The sequence below is a fragment of the Acanthaster planci genome, linkage group LG06, assembly GCF_054643075.1.
Source record: "Acanthaster planci isolate LZ-2023a linkage group LG06, COTS_SCS, whole genome shotgun sequence".
Lineage (NCBI taxonomy): Eukaryota > Metazoa > Echinodermata > Asteroidea > Valvatida > Acanthasteridae > Acanthaster > Acanthaster planci.
The window spans coordinates 1,625,786-1,647,153 of record NC_141782.1 but is presented as its reverse complement, the minus strand read 5'-3'; the positions used below and the strand labels follow the sequence as shown (position 1 = coordinate 1,647,153).

Here is a 21,368-nt window from a genome sequence, read left to right as displayed (position 1 = left end):
ACAAGTATACCTGACAACTGCTAGGTATACGCATGTGGAACTGCAGGTGGAATTTCAGAAAGCCAAATGTTGGATGCGTGTCGCATCTTTGAATCTATAGGAACACGGGAAAAGCCTGAAAGGGAAAGCTGTGTATGAGAGATTTTTGGGGTCAAGTTCTGTTGAGGTTTGGACTCCGTGGATCGATCACATTGGTGTGTGGCTGTTTACTGCACGGTACCTTGTCGAGTAACCTACCCACTTCACAGAACTGGCCGGTGAAACATCCTGAGCAGACGCAGTTGTATTCATAGCATGCAAAGGTAACGCTGGACGTAATAGGTACACACATCCCTCCATTTCGGCAATTGTGGTTGGCGCACTGAGAAACAGCTATTGCACATGAAAGGCAAGGAAGTGGAAGTGGAAGTGGCTTAAATACAAAATTATGAAATAGTAATGGACAATGAAATTTATTCCTCCACTGGAGATTTGCTCCTATACGTTAATTGAAAGATATATTTACTTGTTTTACTCAGATTGATGTTTACTCAAGGACCAAGATAACGTTAAAGACTGACTGCATTAATAAATCGGTGCTGGTGATTAACCCTAACCCCTAGGGTGTACGTGAAATTATATTGAAATCAAAGGTTTTAAGGATTAAAGAAATATCTGAACTGAATCTTGTGCCAAAAAATGCAAGTGTCTTCAATTTGTCTCTCTATATTTGTTTCGATGTGAGCACCGCATATTAATATTCTCCTCGTACCAAATTACACATCCATGGCAGAAAAATTCAAAGTGTTTTCAGAGCGTTTTATTGTTCTAACCTTCTCAGGGAAGACATCCAATCAAAGTAATCGCTACTTACGTATGCGACAGAACTGCCCAGTGAAACACGGCGGGCAATAGCAAGTGTATTCCAAACAGTTGTCCACTCTGGACATGCAGGTGGCCCCATTTGAACACTGGTTATTCTCACAGCTGTCAACACCTGTTAGTTCAATAACCAATGAGGGTGGGACGTTTACACGTTTCAACGAAAAAAGTTCAAAATCCGTTTGTAGCTTTTCCCAAACATATAGACCAAACTGCCCCTTTTAAGGTTTGACATCTTGATTGATGATATTTGGCCTTCATTTTTGTTGTAAACGATGCCTGTCAAATGTAATCTGAGTTTCAGAATACTTTACTGATCAGTCATATCAAGGGCACTTCTATGAATTCATCACTGAAACTTGCTATCAACTATTTACGTTGTACACAATTATGCTGTGTTTAATGTTTTCATTAAGGGTGGGACATTTACACATTTAAACGTTTAAACGATATGGGAAAGTTTTTCAAATAAAACGCAAATTAACCCTGAACCAAATAACCAAACAAAGAGAAATGTAAGCTGTCTGATACGATTGAGACTTTTGTTAAAGGTGTGACATATCAACAAGCAGAATCTTAGTTATCCGAACAAAAACAAGGGATATTTTGATGCTATCGATTTTTTGCAGATTTGGAAAGCATCTTAGCAACAATGACATGGACAGTGACAAAGAATATACTCACGGGTTTGGCAGAATTGTCCCGAGAAGCAGTTGGTGCACTGGCATTCATAAAGAGTACAGGAACCGGGGAAAGGGGTGCACGTGCCACCATTTTGACAGTTGTTGAACTGGCAAGCGCTGATAGCTGTTTCAAACAAAAAACCATCATTTTAATCCAGCTTTTGCCCCTACGCCAACATAAATACATATTCCCAATATATTCTCAGCATGGCCTGTAAGTTGTGAAAGGATCATGAGCTTGCTTGGGCAGAATTCAAAATCACGGCTTTCTGCTTACGAATTTCTTAACCACTCAAGCAGGGAATTTGCAAAGATTGGGTGGCTGGCTCAAATCTAATGCAACAGTGAGTAATGTAAAACAGTAAAATCTTCTCTGAAGTGTTTTTCCTCTTCCTAGCTGGTGTATATGTAACATCTGTGTTTGTGAATTACACCAGTTGGTGGAGATGGCACTGTCTGAATTCAATTATTGACATGAATTCTTCCTGACAAATCATTCCCAAAAAGATGTGATAATCACGCTTCTTGTCATATACAGCCAAGGGCAATTCCAAGCGCTGCGTGCATTACACACAATGCAGTCACAAAACTCTTACCACCGATGGCAATGGCCAATATCGGTACTATAAAAAATGAACTCCTATCAAGGTCTGCCACTCCGTCTCAAATCCATTTGTTCCAATTCAAAATAATGTTTGGTAACTGTTCGGGTCCCAAGCAAAGGAGGACAAGTTATAACATCGGACCGAGCTTGCAAGGGACTCACAGCTTTCACACAAGGTGCCCGTGAAGCACAAGGGACAAATGCAGCGGTACGCGGTGACTGACTCTGGTACACACGCTCCGCCATTCATGCAAGGTTGAGACAAGCAGGGATTGGCTGAAGACAGAAAAGACGACACAAAACAGTTGGGGTCAGCAGATATTCCATCTGAAATACGGGCGATTCGCAATAGTGCGCCACCAAAAGTTTGCAATGCATTGGCCAATCACAACGCGCAAAGTTTGTCGACCCTTTCCAAACGCGCACTGGGTTGACAAATTTTGCGCACTGTGATTGGCCAACGTGTTGCAAACTCTTGGTGGCGCACTATTGTGAAATGGCCATATTGACATGTTGCCAAATTAATACCTCCATTGGGATCTGTTGATCCACATGTGAAAGAATTAAAAAAAATTCAATTAACGTGTAAACATCAAAGAAGGTATATGTGGTAGTTCAGATGTGCTTCCTTCCTCTGTAAAAAGTGGAGAAAGCACAATCGGCCATTTGTCATTTACCAAAGTCCCCAAGAGCCCAGACGTGGTGGTCATTACGATGTAGAAATGCAGATAAACTCATTCACACTACTCAGAGAAACTCATTCCCATTACTCAGCAAAACTCATTCTCACAACTAAGAGAAACTCATTCAAAATATTCTACAATTTGCCATATCAAAGTACAAATACAACAGGCTGGTGCACGTTTAACCCTCTTCCTGAACGCATGCAACCTGCCTGTGACAAATCTGCCTCTGAACAGTCCTGTGCCCATGTGTGCAAAGATTACAAGTTCTTAGGAAATGCACGTTAATTCGCAGTATATCTCATCAAAAAAGAGGGATGTTAAAAAAAGATTGCAAGCTCATGCACATCTACTCAAGTTACATACCAAGTGTGGGCATTCTCTTGTTTTCCTACAGTTGAGAAAACTCAGTGAAAATACTCATTTTTTCTTGAACTGGGAACACGATTTTCTGCTGGATTTTTGTAAAATGTTTCCTTGACTGTTCCTCTTCCTTTTACGACTATGGCCCTCACCCCAAAGTGCATCTAAACTTCTTTTTCAGAGAAAGGGAAACGTCCTGTGGACACGGGTAAGTCCACAGAATGTCTTCCGTTCCAGTACCGTGCAGACATCTTTGGTTCACAATTCCACACCGGGTATGTAAGGTTAGTGCACATAATGCTCACCCTCTATGACAGTCACTGAGAAAGAACAAACGGCAGCGTTCCCAGATCCATCCTCAAATCGATAGGTGACCACTGTATTGCCCACTGAGAAGCCATCTCCAGGGTTGAAGTTGTTGGAGACGAGTCGGACATTGCCAGAATTGTCGGTGGCTGTCGGTACGTTGAATGTAACAGCAACCGGAGCAGTGCCAGCAAGGATGGTGACAGAAATATCCGATGGGCAGGTTACGATCATGGGAGTTGTTCCGTCCACTGCACACGAATTGAATTGGGTTAAGTTAGTACAATTGAAAGAGACACCCAGCAGTTAATCTGTTTTGTAGTAGATTACACTTTTGTTCTCACCAGACAACAATACAACAAAGACTAGAAATGTTCTGTACTCCAAAAATTAGGGGTCCAAAAGTGTGACATTTTTGTGTCCCTGTTACACCTGACATTTGTTCTTTGACATGGAAATATCACTGGAATTGATTTCAAACTATTACCATTTGTTTGGCAGGTAATTTGCATTAATTCATCACTCTTGGAAATTAGAAAATGTGTTCTGAACTTACAAAATCATATGTCAGATGTGACAGGGACACGAAAAAATAAGGGACCGCACCCCTAATTTCTGGAATCAGCCGTATTACTACCTTGAATAACTGTGACTGTGAAAGAACAGGTGTTTTGGTTCTGAGCTTCATCCCTGTACGTGTATGTCACTTCTGTTGCACCAACGGGCAGGAGGTCCCCGGGGTTGTGGGAGGACTGAACAAAAAAGGTCTGCCCGGCATTGTCAGTGGCGGTTGGCGTGGTCCAAGTCACTGCCACCTGACTGACTCCGGTGGTTACTGTCATCGTAAAGCTGCTGGGGCATATCACTCTTGGCGGCACATTGTCCTCTGCAGATAATGATGCATGAATGGCCAGATAAAAACAAAAAAGGACTACACCTTGGCGTTCTTTCAACAATTTTACCCAATCTTGCAAAGAAAAGACCCTTTTCACATTACAGTCCAAACCTAGGAGTCCTCACAAGCAAAATTCCAATGGTAATTATAAAATGCTAACTCAATGTTCATTCGGTCTTAGCTTCTATGAATTAATTACAATTGGAGCACTCGTTTGAAGGCATGTAACTGAGTAGGAAAACAAAAACATTTCATATTGAGTGTGTGACCTTGACTTTACAAACGATCAAAAATTCTAACATGAAGTACAACAGCTAAATGAATGCAGCCATTCAGTAGAAACTAATCCAATTTCTCCAGTGGTAGTCTATGTTTATTACAGGATAGACAGAGGAAACTCACGAACGATGATGAGGAAGGTACAACTGTTCATGTTGCCAGCATTATCAGTGGCTGTGTAGGTTAACGTGTAGGTTCCAAACATGAAATAGGGTCCTTGACTTTGTCCCGAGAGTGTGACAGTTGGGTTGATGTCAGAGTTGTCAGAGACGGTTGGTTGGCTCCAAACCACATTGGCGCCGTTCTCGTTGCCAGTGGAGACTTGTTCTACGACATTAGCTGGACAGGTGATTTGGGGTGGCACCCTGTCCACTGAAAGAAGAACGCAAATGCAAGAGGTGAATTCTGGTCGAGCACAACACTCCGCTGTCTGAATGCACTCTCTGGCATGGGCAGCCAACCAGAGGTACAAAAAGTATTCGTGGAAACAGAAGATTCTGAATTGCACAGGGCTATGGCAGAAATATCACTCTTGCTCCAGTATCATTGGTTGAAAACGATCACATGCCCTGTCTACAAATATGCACACACCAATGTTAGTCGCATGTAGAATGCATATGGCACATGCTTGTGTAGAACTGGTATACACACTCTGTCAGGAAAAGCTTCCAGATATCAAATTCAACACTACAGTAATCAAATTTCTTGCAAAGCAGGTTGTAACTGTTCAGCATTTTGACTTTCAAGCATAATTATTATAATTTTGTTTCGTTTCATTTCATTTATTTGCCAGATAAAAGGGCATACAAAGATACGCAAATTACATACAAGAGGCACACCTAAAAACATGACAGACATTACATGAGAGATATAAATAATTGCACAGTAACTAAACAACCAGAAAAACACCTCACCAGCCAGACTACTCTAGCAAACTATCAACTCAGCACAAAAAAATAATTATCAAAAAAGGCAACAAATCAGTCCAAATATTTCTGAAATAAATTGGCTATATTTTTTGTCCCCCCATTATCATGTTGAATGAGCACGACTATGCATTTGCTTTTGAATTTGCCCCCCCCCGGTCACCAAAAGCTAAATACGCCACTGGCAATCAGTGCTATGAAACAAAACACGGGCACGCCTTAACTACAGAGAACTGAAGTATGACACCATTTGAACCGGAAAGTGTAGTACAAATGAATGAAGTGGGTGCCTGTGTTGGTTGACGCACTGGTTCTCGCTCTAATATCTTTTAGGCCAAACAAAAAATAGCTGTGTTTCCGGTTACCCGACCCAACCTAGAAAATCATACAGAATCTACATTTTATTTGACAAATCAACAAAATATAAAAAGTTAAGGTGCCTTACATTATTACCTCCTGTACATTATATTGTTTTAATTTTTTGCATGACATGGATGGCTCTCCTGTGTTTGTATTTCAACAACCAGCTGCTTTACTACTCAATCACAGTGCTGATATGTAATATTGACGTGCACATGTACAGTATGAATCCGACACTGACTTAGTACCTGTTACCAATATAGGCGCCTCCCCCCTACAAAATACAGACCATCATCTGACCCTAATTGTTAGGGCTATAAAAATTCAGAATAAACAAAAATATTTTACCCAACCAACCACCCAATTTATTTTCAGTGTAATAGGAAATGCAACTAATTTTTTGTTTGGCCTTATGCAATTTTGTGGGTCAACGTATTCAGTTTGGTACTCTATACAGGGCACCCACTAAGGCAAGAGAGAAGGTGCTTAAGTCCCTCGCTTACACTTGCAAAGACTTTTTCACCACTGGGTTGAGTGCAGAAGATACAACATACAAATCTTGATAAACAAAGGTGGGTTAAGACTCTCTTCACCGATATGAAGCCTCAGCAACAGAACCTTACCAACTGTCACAGTGAAAGTACACGAGACTGAATTCCCTGCTGCATCAGTCGCTGAGTAGGTAATTGAGTGGCTTCCAAACTGGAAGAAGGAACCGGATCCTTGTTGCAGATTTGAGGTCAGGGTGACATTTACCGGTCCAGCATTATCGGTGGCTGTAGCTGGGCTCCAGCTAACAAAGGCTCCATTGGCATTCCCAGAAGACACCTCTTGAAGGATATTTGCTGGGCAGGTTATGACAGGTGGCACAATGTCCACTGAAAACAAGACACAGATTAGAACAGGGGTTACCATCCGCTCTGATAGCCTGTCAGTCTACGATTTCAAAAACTCTCACCCAAAAATGGCTTCTTTGCAATGGAAATGTACAAACCCGTTTTTTGTTCCATTGGTCGAGACCTTTTCTAACTACTCTGTTACCATGTCAAAAAATAAGCTGATATTAAGGAGGGTTCAAATGTGGAGCGACACTTAGTTTGTAAACATGCATACCACAAATGTGCTCTTCAGTTGTATTCATTTACACAGTAATATGGACTGCACTCGAAGAAGTAAAAGAACCTTTAAACAAGTAAACAAAAGAACTCCACACAGTTTTTTGACATGTCACTTGACTGGAATGATTCAAAACATTTTTACTCCAACAACGTACAATACTTTTCTTGTCCAAAAATCTGCACTTCAAAATAGAATTGCTCAAAATGAATGTAAAAGCAGACTGACATCAGCTTGTACAAAATGACTCAAGTTTGCCAAAGAAGTTTCTCGAGAATTCACGAGTGGAACCTACCAAATGTGACGCTAACAAAAAAGCTGCACACAGAGGACAGTCCATTTGCATCAGTGAACACGTATCTCACTTCAGTTCTTCCTACTGGAAAAGACTCCCCTGGATTGGCAGTTGTCGATTGAGTAAATGTACTGCCATCTGTTGCAGTTGGTGCTGTCCAGGTGGCTACAGCAAACCCTTGGAAATTATTGGTGACTACATTTATATCACCCTGTGGGCAGTTGCTAATCACGGGTGGAGCCTGATCAACTGTAATGAAAGGAAACAAAGTTTGTATTTATCAAATGGATTATTGTAATATCAATATACAACAATGTACCCTGCCAATAAACAGTGCTTCCCGATCAAATTTATCCTCCGATCAAATCTTGAACAGACTTACAAAACACTGCTGGAATCACAAAAATAGGACAATGCTTCAGATTCAAAAATGCATCAAAACTTTGTGAAAGAAACCTTACCAACTGTCACGGTGAAAGTACATGAGACTGAATTCAAAGCTGCATCTATAGCTGTGTAGGTAACCAAGTAGATTCCAAACGGGAAAAATGTATTGGGGAATCGTGGAGGATTTGAGGTCAGAGTAACATTAACCACTCCAGAATTATCGGTGGCTGTAGCTGCTTGCCAGGTAATAATTGCTCCAGGGGCATTCCCTGATGTGACTTCTTGACGGATGTTTGCTGGGCAACTGATGACAGGTGGTACATTGTCCTCTGAAAATATGGTACAAAAGTAAAAAGATGCAAACTGTGATATTTTACTTTTCAATTTATTTTCATGTCAACTTTATTACCCTCAACTAAATGAAACCAAAACTCTTTCCAGAGAATTTCAAATCAGCACTTTTTTAAATTGCACTCTCTTATATGCAAATATTGATGGTATACATGATTGGTCATTCAGAAGAAAAACACTCACGGAAAGGATTTCTATTTTAACATATTTATACAATGTTATTGGTATCGGTATATATTACACGGCTCAAATTTGACCAACGAGCAATAATGCCTTAAATGTTTGAGTTGTACCTACCAAATGTGACGCTTACAAAAAAGCTGCACACGGATGACAATGTATTTGCATCAGTGAACACGTATCTCACTTCAGTTCTTCCAACTGGAAAAGACTCCCCTGGATTGGCAGTTGTCGATTGAGTAAATGTACTGCCATCTGTTGCAGTTGGTGCTGTCCAGGTGGCTACAGCAGACCCTTGGAAAACATTGGTGACTACATTTATATCACCCTGTGGGCAGTTGCTAATCACGGGTGGAGCCTGATCAACTGTAATGAAAGGAAACATAGTTTGTATTTATCAAATGGATTATTGTAATATCAATATACAACAATGTACCCTGCCAATAAACAGTGCTTCCCGATCAAATTGATCCTCCGATCAAATCTTGAACAGACTTACAAAACACTGCTGGAATCACAAAAATAGGACAATGCTTCAGATTCCAAAAATGAACCAGAGCTTAAAGAAAGAAACCTTACCAACTGTCACGGTGAAAGTACATGAGACTGAATTCATAGCTGCATCTATAGCTGTGTAGGTAACCAAGTAGATTCCAAACGGGAAAAACGTATTGGGGAATCGTGGAGGATTTGAGGTCAGAGTAACATTAACCACTCCAGAATTATCGGTGGCTGTAGCTGCTTGCCAGGTAATAATTGCTCCAGGGGCATTCCCTGATGTGACTTCTTGACGGATGTTTGCTGGGCAACTGATGACAGGTGGTACATTGTCCTCTGAAAATATGGTACAAAAGTAAAAAGGTGCAAACTGTGATATTTTACTGTTCATTTTATTTTCATGTCAAATTTATTACCCTCAACTAAACGAAACCAAAACTGATTCCAGAGAATTTCAAATCAGTACTTTTGTAAATTGCACTCTCTTATATGTAAATGTTGATGGTATACATGATTGGTCATTCAGAAGAAAAACACTGATGGAAAGGATTTCTATTTTAACATATTTATACAATGTTATTGGTATCAGTATATATTACACGGCTCATATTTGACCAACGAGCAATAGTTCCTTAAATGTTTGAGTTGTACCTACCAAATGTGACGCTTACAAAAAAGCTGCACACAGACGACAATGTATTTGCATCAGTGAACACGTATCTCACTTCAGTTCTTCCAACTGGAAAAGACTCCCCTGGATTGGCAGTTGCCGATTGAGTAAATGTACTGCCATCTGTTGCAGTTGGTGCTGTCCAGGTGGCTACAGCAAACCCTTGGAAATTATTGGTGACTACATTTATATCACCCTGTGGGCAGTTGCTAATCACGGGTGGAGCCCGATCAACTGTAATGAAAGGAAACATAGTTTGTATTTATCAAATGGATTATTGTAATATCAATATACAACAATGTACCCTGCCAATAAACAGTGCTTCCCGGTCAAATTTATCCTCCGATCAATTCCTGAAGAGACTTACAAAAAACTGTTGGAATCACAAAAATAGGACAATGCTTCAGATTCCAAAAATGCATCAGAACTTTGTGAAATAAACCTTACCAACTGTCACGGTGAAAGTACACGAGACTGAATTCATAGCTGCATCTATAGCTGTGTAGGTAACCAAGTAGATTCCAAACGGGAAAAAGGAATTGGGCAATCGTGGAGGATTTGAGGTCAGAGTAACATTAACCACTCCAGAATTATCGGTGGCTGTAGCTGCTTGCCAGGTAATAATTGCTCCAGGGGCATTCCCTGATGTGACTTCTTGACGGATGTTTGCTGGGCAACTGATGACAGGTGGTACATTGTCCTCTGAAAATATGGTACAAAAGTAAAAAGATGCAAACTGTGATATTTTACTTTTCAATTTATTTTCATGTCAAATTTATTACCCTCAACTAAACGAAACCAAAACTGATTCCAGAGAATTTCAAATCAGCACTTTTTAAAATTGCACTCTCTCATATGCAAATGTTGATGGTATACATGATCGGTCATTCAGAAGAAAAACACTGACGGAAAGGATTTCTATTTTAACATATTTATACAATGTTATTGGTATCAGTATATATTACACGGCTCAAATTTGACCAACGAGCAATAATTCCTTAAATGTTTGAGTTGTACCTACCAAATGTGACGCTTACAAAAAAGCTGCAAACGGACGACAATGTATTTGCATCAGTGAACACGTATCTCACTTCAGTTCTTCCTACTGGAAAAGACTCCCCTGGATTGGCAGTTGTCGATTGAGTAAATGTACTGCCATCTGTTGCAGTTGGTGCTGTCCAGGTGGCTACAGCAGACCCTTGGAAAACATTGGTGACTACATTTATATCACCCTGTGGGCAGTTGCTAATCAGGGGTGGAGCCTGATCAACTGTAATGAAAGGAAACAAAGTTTGTATTTATCAAATGGATTATTGTAATATCAATAGCAGACCCTTGGAAATTATTGGTGACTACATTTATATCACCCTGTGGGCAGTTGCTAATCACGGGTGGAGCCCGATCAACTGTAATGAAAGGAAACAAAGTTTGTCTTTATCAAATGGATTATTGTAATATCAATATACAACAATGTACCCTGCCAATAAACAGTGCTTCCCGATCAAATTGATCCTCCGATCAAATTGATCCTCCGATCAAATCTTGAACAGACTTACAAAACACTGCTGGAATCACAAAAATAGGACAATGCTTCAGATTCAAAAATGCATCAAAACTTTGTGAAAGAAACCTTACCAACTGTCACGGTGAAAGTACATGAGACTGAATTCAAAGCTGCATCTATAGCTGTGTAGGTAACCAAGTAGATTCCAAACGGGAAAAATGTATTGGGGAATCGTGGAGGATTTGAGGTCAGAGTAACATTAACCACTCCAGAATTATCGGTGGCTGTAGCTGCTTGCCAGGTAATAATTGCTCCAGGGGCATTCCCTGATGTGACTTCTTGACGGATGTTTGCTGGGCAACTGATGACAGGTGGTACATTGTCCTCTGAAAATATGGTACAAAAGTAAAAAGGTGCAAACTGTGATATTTTACTGTTCAATTTATTTTCATGTCAAATTTATTACCCTCAACTAAACGAAACCAAAACTGATTCCAGAGAATTTCAAATCAGCACTTTTTAAAATTGCACTCTCTTATATGCAAATGTTGATGGTATACATGATCGGTCATTCAGAAGAAAAACACTGACGGAAAGGATTTCTATTTTAACATGTTTATACAATGTTATTGGTATCAGTATATACTACATGGCTCAAATTTGACCAACGAGCAATAATTCCTTAAATGTTTGAGTTGTACCTACCAAATGTGACGCTTACAAAAAAGCTGCACACGGACGACAATGTATTTGCATCAGTGAACACGTATCTCACTTCAGTTCTTCCAACTGGAAAAGACTCCCCTGGATTGGCAGTTGTCGATTGAGTAAATGTACTGCCATCTGTTGCAGTTGGTGCTGTCCAGGTGGCTACAGCAAACCCTTGGAAATTATTGGTGACTACATTTATATCACCCTGTGGGCAGTTGCTAATCAGGGGTGGAGCCCGATCAACTGTAATGAAAGGAAACATAGTTTGTATTTATCAAATGGATTATTGTAATATCAATATACAACAATGTACCCTGCCAATAAACAGTGCTTCCCGATCAAATTGATCCTCCGATCAAATCTTGAACAGACTTACAAAACACTGCTGGAATCACAAAAATAGGACAATGCTTCCGATTCAAAAATGCATCAGAACTTTTTGAAATAAACCTTACCAACTGTCACGGTGAATGTACATGAGACTGAATTCATAGCTGCATCTATAGCTGTGTAGGTAACCAAGTAGATTCCAAACGGGAAAAAGGAATTGGGCAATCGTGGAGGATTTGAGGTCAGAGTAACATTAACCACTCCAGAATTATCGGTGGCTGTAGCTGCTTGCCAGGTAATAATTGCTCCAGGGGCATTCCCTGATGTGACTTCTTGACGGATGTTTGCTGGGCAACTGATGACAGGTGGTACATTGTCCTCTGAAAATATGGTACAAAAGTAAAAAGATGCAAACTGTGATATTTTACTTTTCAATTTATTTTCATGTCAACTTTATTACCCTCAACTAAATGAAACCAAAACTCTTTCCAGAGAATTTCAAATCAGCACTTTTGTAAGTTGCACTCTCTTATATGTAAATGTTGATGGTATACATGATTGGTCATTCAGAAGAAAAACACTGACGGAAAGGATTTCTATTTTAACATATTTATACAATGTTATTGGTATCGGTATATATTACACGGCTCAAATTTGACCAACGAGCAATAATGCCTTAAATGTTTGAGTTGTACCTACCAAATGTGACGCTTACAAAAAAGCTGCACACGGATGACAATGTATTTGCATCAGTGAACACGTATCTCACTTCAGTTCTTCCAACTGGAAAAGACTCCCCTGGATTGGCAGTTGTCGATTGAGTAAATGTACTGCCATCTGTTGCAGTTGGTGCTGTCCAGGTGGCTACAGCAGACCCTTGGAAATTATTGGTGACTACATTTATATCACCCTGTGGGCAGTTGCTAATCAGGGGTGGAGCCCGATCAACTGTAATGAAAGGAAACAAAGTTTGTATTTATCAAATGGATTATTGTAATATCAATATACAACAATGTACCCTGCCAATAAACAGTGCTTCCCGATCAAATTGATCCTCCGATCAAATTGATCCTCCGATCAAATCTTGAACAGACTTACAAAACACTGCTGGAATCACAAAAATAGGACAATGCTTCAGATTCAAAAATGCATCAAAACTTTGTGAAAGAAACCTTACCAACTGTCACGGTGAAAGTACATGAGACTGAATTCAAAGCTGCATCTATAGCTGTGTAGGTAACCAAGTAGATTCCAAACGGGAAAAATGTATTGGGGAATCGTGGAGGATTTGAGGTCAGAGTAACATTAACCACTCCAGAATTATCGGTGGCTGTAGCTGCTTGCCAGGTAATAATTGCTCCAGGGGCATTCCCTGATGTGACTTCTTGACGGATGTTTGCTGGGCAACTGATGACAGGTGGTACATTGTCCTCTGAAAATATGGTACAAAAGTAAAAAGGTGCAAACTGTGATATTTTACTGTTCAATTTATTTTCATGTCAAATTTATTACCCTCAACTAAACGAAACCAAAACTGATTCCAGAGAATTTCAAATCAGCACTTTTTAAAATTGCACTCTCTTATATGCAAATGTTGATGGTATACTTTGACCAACGAGCAATAATGCCTTAAATGTTTGAGTTGTACCTACCAAATGTGACGCTTACAAAAAAGCTGCACACGGATGACAATGTATTTGCATCAGTGAACACGTATCTCACTTCAGTTCTTCCAACTGGAAAAGACTCCCCTGGATTGGCAGTTGTCGATTGAGTAAATGTACTGCCATCTGTTGCAGTTGGTGCTGTCCAGGTGGCTACAGCAGACCCTTGGAAATTATTGGTGACTACATTTATATCACCCTGTGGGCAGTTGCTAATCACGGGTGGAGCCCGATCAACTGTAATGAAAGGAAACAAAGTTTGTATTTATCAAATGGATTATTGTAATATCAATATACAACAATGTACCCTGCCAATAAACAGTGCTTCCCGATCAAATTGATCCTCCGATCAAATTGATCCTCCGATCAAATCTTGAACAGACTTACAAAACACTGCTGGAATCACAAAAATAGGACAATGCTTCAGATTCAAAAATGCATCAAAACTTTGTGAAAGAAACCTTACCAACTGTCACGGTGAAAGTACATGAGACTGAATTCAAAGCTGCATCTATAGCTGTGTAGGTAACCAAGTAGATTCCAAACGGGAAAAATGTATTGGGGAATCGTGGAGGATTTGAGGTCAGAGTAACATTAACCACTCCAGAATTATCGGTGGCTGTAGCTGCTTGCCAGGTAATAATTGCTCCAGGGGCATTCCCTGATGTGACTTCTTGACGGATGTTTGCTGGGCAACTGATGACAGGTGGTACATTGTCCTCTGAAAATATGGTACAAAAGTAAAAAGGTGCAAACTGTGATATTTTACTGTTCAATTTATTTTCATGTCAAATTTATTACCCTCAACTAAACGAAACCAAAACTGATTCCAGAGAATTTCAAATCAGCACTTTTTAAAATTGCACTCTCTTATATGCAAATGTTGATGGTATACATGATCGGTCATTCAGAAGAAAAACACTGACGGAAAGGATTTCTATTTTAACATATTTATACAATGTTATTGGTATCAGTATATACTACACGGCTCAAATTTGACCAACGAGCAATAATTCCTTAAATGTTTGAGTTGTACCTACCAAATGTGACGCTTACAAAAAAGCTGCACACGGACGACAATGTATTTGCATCAGTGAACACGTATCTCACTTCAGTTCTTCCAACTGGAAAAGACTCCCCTGGATTGGCAGTTGTCGATTGAGTAAATGTACTGCCATCTGTTGCAGTTGGTGCTGTCCAGGTGGCTACAGCAGACCCTTGGAAAACATTGGTGACTACATTTATATCACCCTGTGGGCAGTTGCTAATCAGGGGTGGAGCCCGATCAACTGTAATGAAAGGAAACATAGTTTGTATTTATCAAATGGATTATTGTAATATCAATATACAACAATGTACCCTGCCAATAAACAGTGCTTCCCGATCAAATTGATCCTCCGATCAAATCTTGAACAGACTTACAAAACACTGCTGGAATCACAAAAATAGGACAATGCTTCAGATTCAAAAATGCATCAAAACTTTGTGAAAGAAACCTTACCAACTGTCACGGTGAAAGTACATGAGACTGAATTCAAAGCTGCATCTATAGCTGTGTAGGTAACCAAGTAGATTCCAAACGGGAAAAATGTATTGGGGAATCGTGGAGGATTTGAGGTCAGAGTAACATTAACCACTCCAGAATTATCGGTGGCTGTAGCTGCTTGCCAGGTAATAATTGCTCCAGGGGCATTCCCTGATGTGACTTCTTGACGGATGTTTGCTGGGCAACTGATGACAGGTGGTACATTGTCCTCTGAAAATAAGGTACAAAAGTAAAAAGATGCAAACTGTGATATTTTATTTTTCAATTTATTTTCATGTCAAATTTATTATCCTCAACGAAACCAAAACTGATTCCAGAGAATTTCAAATCAGCAATTTTGTAAGTTGCACTCTCCTATATGCAAATGTTGATGGTATACATGATCGGTCATTCAGAAGAAAAACACTGACGGAAAGGATTTCTATTTTAACATATTTATACAATGTTATTGGTATCAGTATATATTACACGGCTTAAATTTGACCAACGAGCAATAATTCCTTAAATGTTTGAGTTAATTGTACCTACCAAATGTGACGCTTACAAAAAAGCTGCACACAGACGACAATGTATTTGCATCAGTGAACACGTATCTCACTTCAGTTCTTCCAACTGGAAAAGACTCCCCTGGATTGGCAGTTGTCGATTGAGTAAATGTACTGCCATCTGTTGCAGTTGGTGCTGTCCAGGTGGCTACAGCAAACCCTTGGAAATTATTGGTGACTACATTTATATCACCCTGTGGGCAGTTGCTAATCAGGGGTGGAGCCCGATCAACTGTAATGAAAGGAAACAAAGTTTGTATTTATCAAATGGATTATTGTAATATCAATATACAACAATGTACCCTGCCAATAAACAGTGCTTCCCGATCAAATTGATCCTCCGATCAAATCTTGAACAGACTTACAAAACACTGCTGGAATCACAAAAATAGGACAATGCTTCCGATTCAAAAATGCATCAGAACTTTGTGAAATAAACCTTACCAACTGTCACGGTGAATGTACATGAGACTGAATTCATAGCTGCATCTATAGCTGTGTAGGTAACCAAGTAGATTCCAAACGGGAAAAAGGAATTGGGCAATCGTGGAGGACTTGAGGTCAGAGTAACATTAACCACTCCAGAATTATCGGTGGCTGTAGCTGCTTGCCAGGTAATAATTGCTCCAGGGGCATTCCCTGATGTGACTTCTTGACGGATGTTTGCTGGGCAACTGATGACAGGTGGTACATTGTCCTCTGAAAATATGGTACAAAAGTAAAAAGGTGCAAACTGTGATATTTTACTGTTCATTTTATTTTCATGTCAAATTTATTACCCTCAACTAAACGAAACCAAAGCTGTTTCCAGAAAATTTCAAATCAGCACTTTTGTAAATTGCACTCTCTTATATGTAAATGTTGATGGTATACATGATTGGTCATTCAGAAGAAAAACACTCACGGAAAGGATTTCTATTTTAACATATCTATACAATGTTATTGGTATCAGTATATATTACACGGCTCAAATTTGACCAACGAGCAATAATGCCTTAAATGTTTGAGTTGCACCTACCAAATGTGACGCTTACAAAAAAGCTGCACACGGATGACAATGTATTTGCATCAGTGAACACGTATCTCACTTCAGTTCTTCCAACTGGAAAAGACTCCCCTGGATTGGCAGTTGTCGATTGAGTAAATGTACTGCCATCTGTTGCAGTTGGTGCTGTCCAGGTGGCTACAGCAAACCCTTGGAAATTATTGGTGACTACATTTATATCACCCTGTGGGCAGTTGCTAATCACGGGTGGAGCCCGATCAACTGTAATGAAAGGAAACAAAGTTTGTATTTATCAAATGGATTATTGTAATATCAATATACAACAATGTACCCTGCCAATAAACAGTGCTTCCCGATCAAATTGATCCTCCGATCAAATCTTGAACAGACTTACAAAACACTGCTGGAATCACAAAAATAGGACAATGCTTCAGATTCAAAAATGCATCAAAACTTTGTGAAAGAAACCTTACCAACTGTCACGGTGAAAGTACATGAGACTGAATTCAAAGCTGCATCTATAGCTGTGTAGGTAACCAAGTAGATTCCAAACGGGAAAAAGGAATTGGGCAATCGTGGAGGACTTGAGGTCAGAGTAACATTAACCACTCCAGAATTATCGGTGGCTGTAGCTGCTTGCCAGGTAATAATTGCTCCAGGGGCATTCCCTGATGTGACTTCTTGACGGATGTTTGCTGGGCAACTGATGACAGGTGGTACATTGTCCTCTGAAAATATGGTACAAAAGTAAAAAGGTGCAAACTGTGATACTTTACTGTTCATTTTATTTTCATGTCAAATTTATTACCCTCAACTAAACGAAACCAAAGCTGTTTCCAGAAAATTTCAAATCAGCACTTTTGTAAATTGCACTCTCTTATATGTAAATGTTGATGGTATACATGATTGGTCATTCAGAAGAAAAACACTGATGGAAAGGATTTCTATTTTAACATATTTATACAATGTTATTGGTATCAGTATATATTACACGGCTCAAATTTGACCAACGAGCAATAATGCCTTAAATGTTTGAGTTGCACCTACCAAATGTGACGCTTACAAAAAAGCTGCACACGGATGACAATGTATTTGCATCAGTGAACACGTATCTCACTTCAGTTCTTCCAACTGGAAAAGACTCCCCTGGATTGGCAGTTGTCGATTGAGTAAATGTACTGCCATCTGTTGCAGTTGGTGCTGTCCAGGTGGCTACAGCAGACCCTTGGAAATTATTGGTGACTACATTTATATCACCCTGTGGGCAGTTGCTAATCAGGGGTGGAGCCCGATCAACTGTAATGAAAGGAAACATAGTTTGTATTTATCAAATGGATTATTGTAATATCAATATACAACAATGTACCCTGCCAATAAACAGTGCTTCCCGATCAAATTGATCCTCCGATCAAATCTTGAACAGACTTACAAAACACTGCTGGAATCACAAAAATAGGACAATGCTTCAGATTCAAAAATGCATCAAAACTTTGTGAAAGAAACCTTACCAACTGTCACGGTGAAAGTACATGAGACTGAATTCAAAGCTGCATCTATAGCTGTGTAGGTAACCAAGTAGATTCCAAACGGGAAAAACGTATTGGGGAATCGTGGAGGATTTGAGGTCAGAGTAACATTAACCACTCCAGAATTATCGGTGGCTGTAGCTGCTTGCCAGGTAATAATTGCTCCAGGGGCATTCCCTGATGTGACTTCTTGACGGATGTTTGCTGGGCAACTGATGACAGGTGGTACATTGTCCTCTGAAAATATGGTACAAAAGTAAAAAGGTGCGAACTGTGATATTTTACTGTTCATTTTATTTTCATGTCAAATTTATTACCCTCAACTAAACGAAACCAAAACTGATTCCACAAAATTTCAAATCAGCACTTTTGTAAATTGCACTCTCTTATATGTAAATGTTGATGGTATACATGATTGGTCATTCAGAAGAAAAACACTGATGGAAAGGATTTCTATTTCAACATATTTATACAATGTTATTGGTATCAGTATATATTACACGGCTCATATTTGACCAACGAGCAATAGTTCCTTAAATGTTTGAGTTGTACCTACCAAATGTGACGCTTACAAAAAAGCTGCACACAGACGACAATGTATTTGCATCAGTGAACACGTATCTCACTTCAGTTCTTCCAACTGGAAAAGACTCCCCTGGATTGGCAGTTGTCGATTGAGTAAATGTACTGCCATCTGTTGCAGTTGGTGCTGTCCAGGTGGCTACAGCAGACCCTTGGAAATTATTGGTGACTACATTTATATCACCCTGTGGGCAGTTGCTAATCAGGGGTGGAGCCCGATCAACTGTAATGAAAGAAAACAAAGTTTGTATTTATCAAATGGATTATTGTAATATCAATATACAACAATGTACCCTGCCAATAAACAGTGCTTCCCGATCAAATTGATCCTCCGATCAAATCTTGAACAGACTTACAAAACACTGCTGGAATCACAAAAATAGGACAATGCTTCAGATTCAAAAATGCATCAAAACTTTGTGAAAGAAACCTTACCAACTGTCACGGTGAAAGTACATGAGACTGAATTCAAAGCTGCATCTATAGCTGTGTAGGTAACCAAGTAGATTCCAAACGGGAAAAACGTATTGGGGAATCGTGGAGGATTTGAGGTCAGAGTAACATTAACCACTCCAGAATTATCGGTGGCTGTAGCTGCTTGCCAGGTAATAATTGCTCCAGGGGCATTCCCTGATGTGACTTCTTGACGGATGTTTGCTGGGCAACTGATGACAGGTGGTACATTGTCCTCTGAAAATATGGTACAAAAGTAAAAAGGTGCAAACTGTGATATTTTACTGTTCATTTTATTTTCATGTCAAATTTATTACCCTCAACTAAACGAAACCAAAACTGATTCCAGAGAATTTCAAATCAGCACTTTTGTAAATTGCACTCTCTTATATGTAAATGTTGATGGTATACATGATTGGTCATTCAGAAGAAAAACACTGATGGAAAGGATTTCTATTTTAACATATTTATACAATGTTATTGGTATCAGTATATATTACACGGCTCATATTTGACCAACGAGCAATAGTTCCTTAAATGTTTGAGTTGTACCTACCAAATGTGACGCTTACAAAAAAGCTGCACACAGACGACAATGTATTTGCATCAGTGAACACGTATCTCACTTCAGTTCTTCCAACTGGAAAAGACTCCCCTGGATTGGCAGTTGTCGATTGAGTAAATGTACTGCCATCTGTTGCAGTTGGTGCTGTCCAGGTGGCTACAGCAGACCCTTGGAAATTATTGGTGACTACATTTATATCACCCTGTGGGCAGTTGCTAATCAGGGGTGGAGCCCGATCAACTGTAATGAAAGGAAACAAAGTTTGTATTTATCAAATGGATTATTGTAATATCAATATACAACAATGTACCCTGCCAATAAACAGTGCTTCCCGATCAAATTGATCCTCCGATCAAATCTTGAACAGACTTACAAAACACTGCTGGAATCACAAAAATAGGACAATGCTTCAGATTCAAAAATGCATCAAAACTTTGTGAAAGAAACCTTACCAACTGTCACGGTGAAAGTACATGAGACTGAATTCAAAGCTGCATCTATAGCTGTGTAGGTAACCAAGTAGATTCCAAACGGGAAAAACGTATTGGGGAATCGTGGAGGATTTGAGGTCAGAGTAACATTAACCACTCCAGAATTATCGGTGGCTGTAGCTGCTTGCCAGGTAATAATTGCTCCAGGGGCATTCCCTGATGTGACTTCTTGACGGATGTTTGCTGGGCAACTGATGACAGGTGGTACATTGTCCTCTGAAAATATGGTACAAAAGTAAAAAGGTGCAAACTGTGATATTTTACTGTTCATTTTATTTTCATGTCAAATTTATTACCCTCAACTAAACGAAACCAAAACTGATTCCAGAGAATTTCAAATCAGCACTTTTGTAAATTGCACTCTCTTATATGTAAATGTTGATGGTATACATGATTGGTCATTCAGAAGAAAAACACTGATGGAAAGGATTTCTATTTTAACATATTTATACAATGTTATTGGTATCAGTATATATTACACGGCTCATATTTGACCAACGAGCAATAGTTCCTTAAATGTTTGAGTTGTACCTACCAAATGTGACGCTTACAAAAAAGCTGCACACAGACGACAATGTATTTGCATCAGTGAACACGTATCTCACTTCAGTTCTTCCAACTGGAAAAGACTCCCCTGGATTGGCAGTTGTCGATTGAGTAAATGTACTGCCATCTGTTGCAGTTGGTGCTGTCCAGGTGGCTACAGCAGACCCTTGGAAATTATTGGTGACTACATTTATATCACCCTGTGGGCAGTTGCTAATCAGGGGTGGAGCCCGATCAACTGTAATGAAAGGAAACAAAGTTTGTATTTATCAAATGGATTATTGTAATATCAATATACAACAATGTACCCTGCCAATAAACAGTGCTTCCCGATCAAATTGATCCTCCGATCAAATCTTGAACAGACTTACAAAACACTGCTGGAATCACAAAAATAGGACAATGCTTCAGATTCAAAAATGCATCAAAACTTTGTGAAAGA

The 21,368-nt window shown here is 39.5% G+C and overlaps 1 protein-coding gene across 9 annotated transcripts in view; it reads right to left on the bottom strand.

The window, feature by feature from the left end:
• LOC110990020 (uncharacterized) overlaps positions 1 to 21,368 on the bottom strand; it is a 64,700-nt gene that overhangs the window by 28,519 nt on the left and 14,813 nt on the right. For 7 of the 9 annotated variants that reach the window (XM_087138461.1, XM_087138464.1, XM_087138460.1 and 4 more), the window contains 35 exons: positions 20,916 to 21,164; positions 20,342 to 20,596; positions 19,881 to 20,129; positions 19,307 to 19,561; positions 18,846 to 19,094; positions 18,272 to 18,526; positions 17,811 to 18,059; positions 17,237 to 17,491; positions 16,776 to 17,024; positions 16,202 to 16,456; positions 15,741 to 15,989; positions 15,168 to 15,422; positions 14,707 to 14,955; positions 14,133 to 14,387; positions 13,655 to 13,903; positions 13,180 to 13,434; positions 12,702 to 12,950; positions 12,128 to 12,382; positions 11,667 to 11,915; positions 11,093 to 11,347; positions 10,479 to 10,727; positions 9,905 to 10,159; positions 9,443 to 9,691; positions 8,869 to 9,123; positions 8,407 to 8,655; positions 7,833 to 8,087; positions 7,372 to 7,620; positions 6,584 to 6,838; positions 4,798 to 5,046; positions 4,138 to 4,386; positions 3,500 to 3,751; positions 2,311 to 2,424; positions 1,546 to 1,668; positions 854 to 976; positions 238 to 372 (listed from right to left, as the gene is read on the bottom strand). In XM_087138461.1, the coding sequence (XP_086994587.1) occupies positions 238 to 372; positions 854 to 976; positions 1,546 to 1,668; positions 2,311 to 2,424; positions 3,500 to 3,751; positions 4,138 to 4,386; positions 4,798 to 5,046; positions 6,584 to 6,838; positions 7,372 to 7,620; positions 7,833 to 8,087; positions 8,407 to 8,655; positions 8,869 to 9,123; positions 9,443 to 9,691; positions 9,905 to 10,159; positions 10,479 to 10,727; positions 11,093 to 11,347; positions 11,667 to 11,915; positions 12,128 to 12,382; positions 12,702 to 12,950; positions 13,180 to 13,434; positions 13,655 to 13,903; positions 14,133 to 14,387; positions 14,707 to 14,955; positions 15,168 to 15,422; positions 15,741 to 15,989; positions 16,202 to 16,456; positions 16,776 to 17,024; positions 17,237 to 17,491; positions 17,811 to 18,059; positions 18,272 to 18,526; positions 18,846 to 19,094; positions 19,307 to 19,561; positions 19,881 to 20,129; positions 20,342 to 20,596; positions 20,916 to 21,164 (8,301 nt within the window). The remainder of the gene's footprint in view (positions 1 to 237; positions 373 to 853; positions 977 to 1,545; positions 1,669 to 2,310; positions 2,425 to 3,499; positions 3,752 to 4,137; positions 4,387 to 4,797; positions 5,047 to 6,583; positions 6,839 to 7,371; positions 7,621 to 7,832; positions 8,088 to 8,406; positions 8,656 to 8,868; positions 9,124 to 9,442; positions 9,692 to 9,904; positions 10,160 to 10,478; positions 10,728 to 11,092; positions 11,348 to 11,666; positions 11,916 to 12,127; positions 12,383 to 12,701; positions 12,951 to 13,179; positions 13,435 to 13,654; positions 13,904 to 14,132; positions 14,388 to 14,706; positions 14,956 to 15,167; positions 15,423 to 15,740; positions 15,990 to 16,201; positions 16,457 to 16,775; positions 17,025 to 17,236; positions 17,492 to 17,810; positions 18,060 to 18,271; positions 18,527 to 18,845; positions 19,095 to 19,306; positions 19,562 to 19,880; positions 20,130 to 20,341; positions 20,597 to 20,915; positions 21,165 to 21,368) is intronic. The other 2 variants (XM_087138458.1, XM_087138462.1) reach the window with 2 other exon arrangements.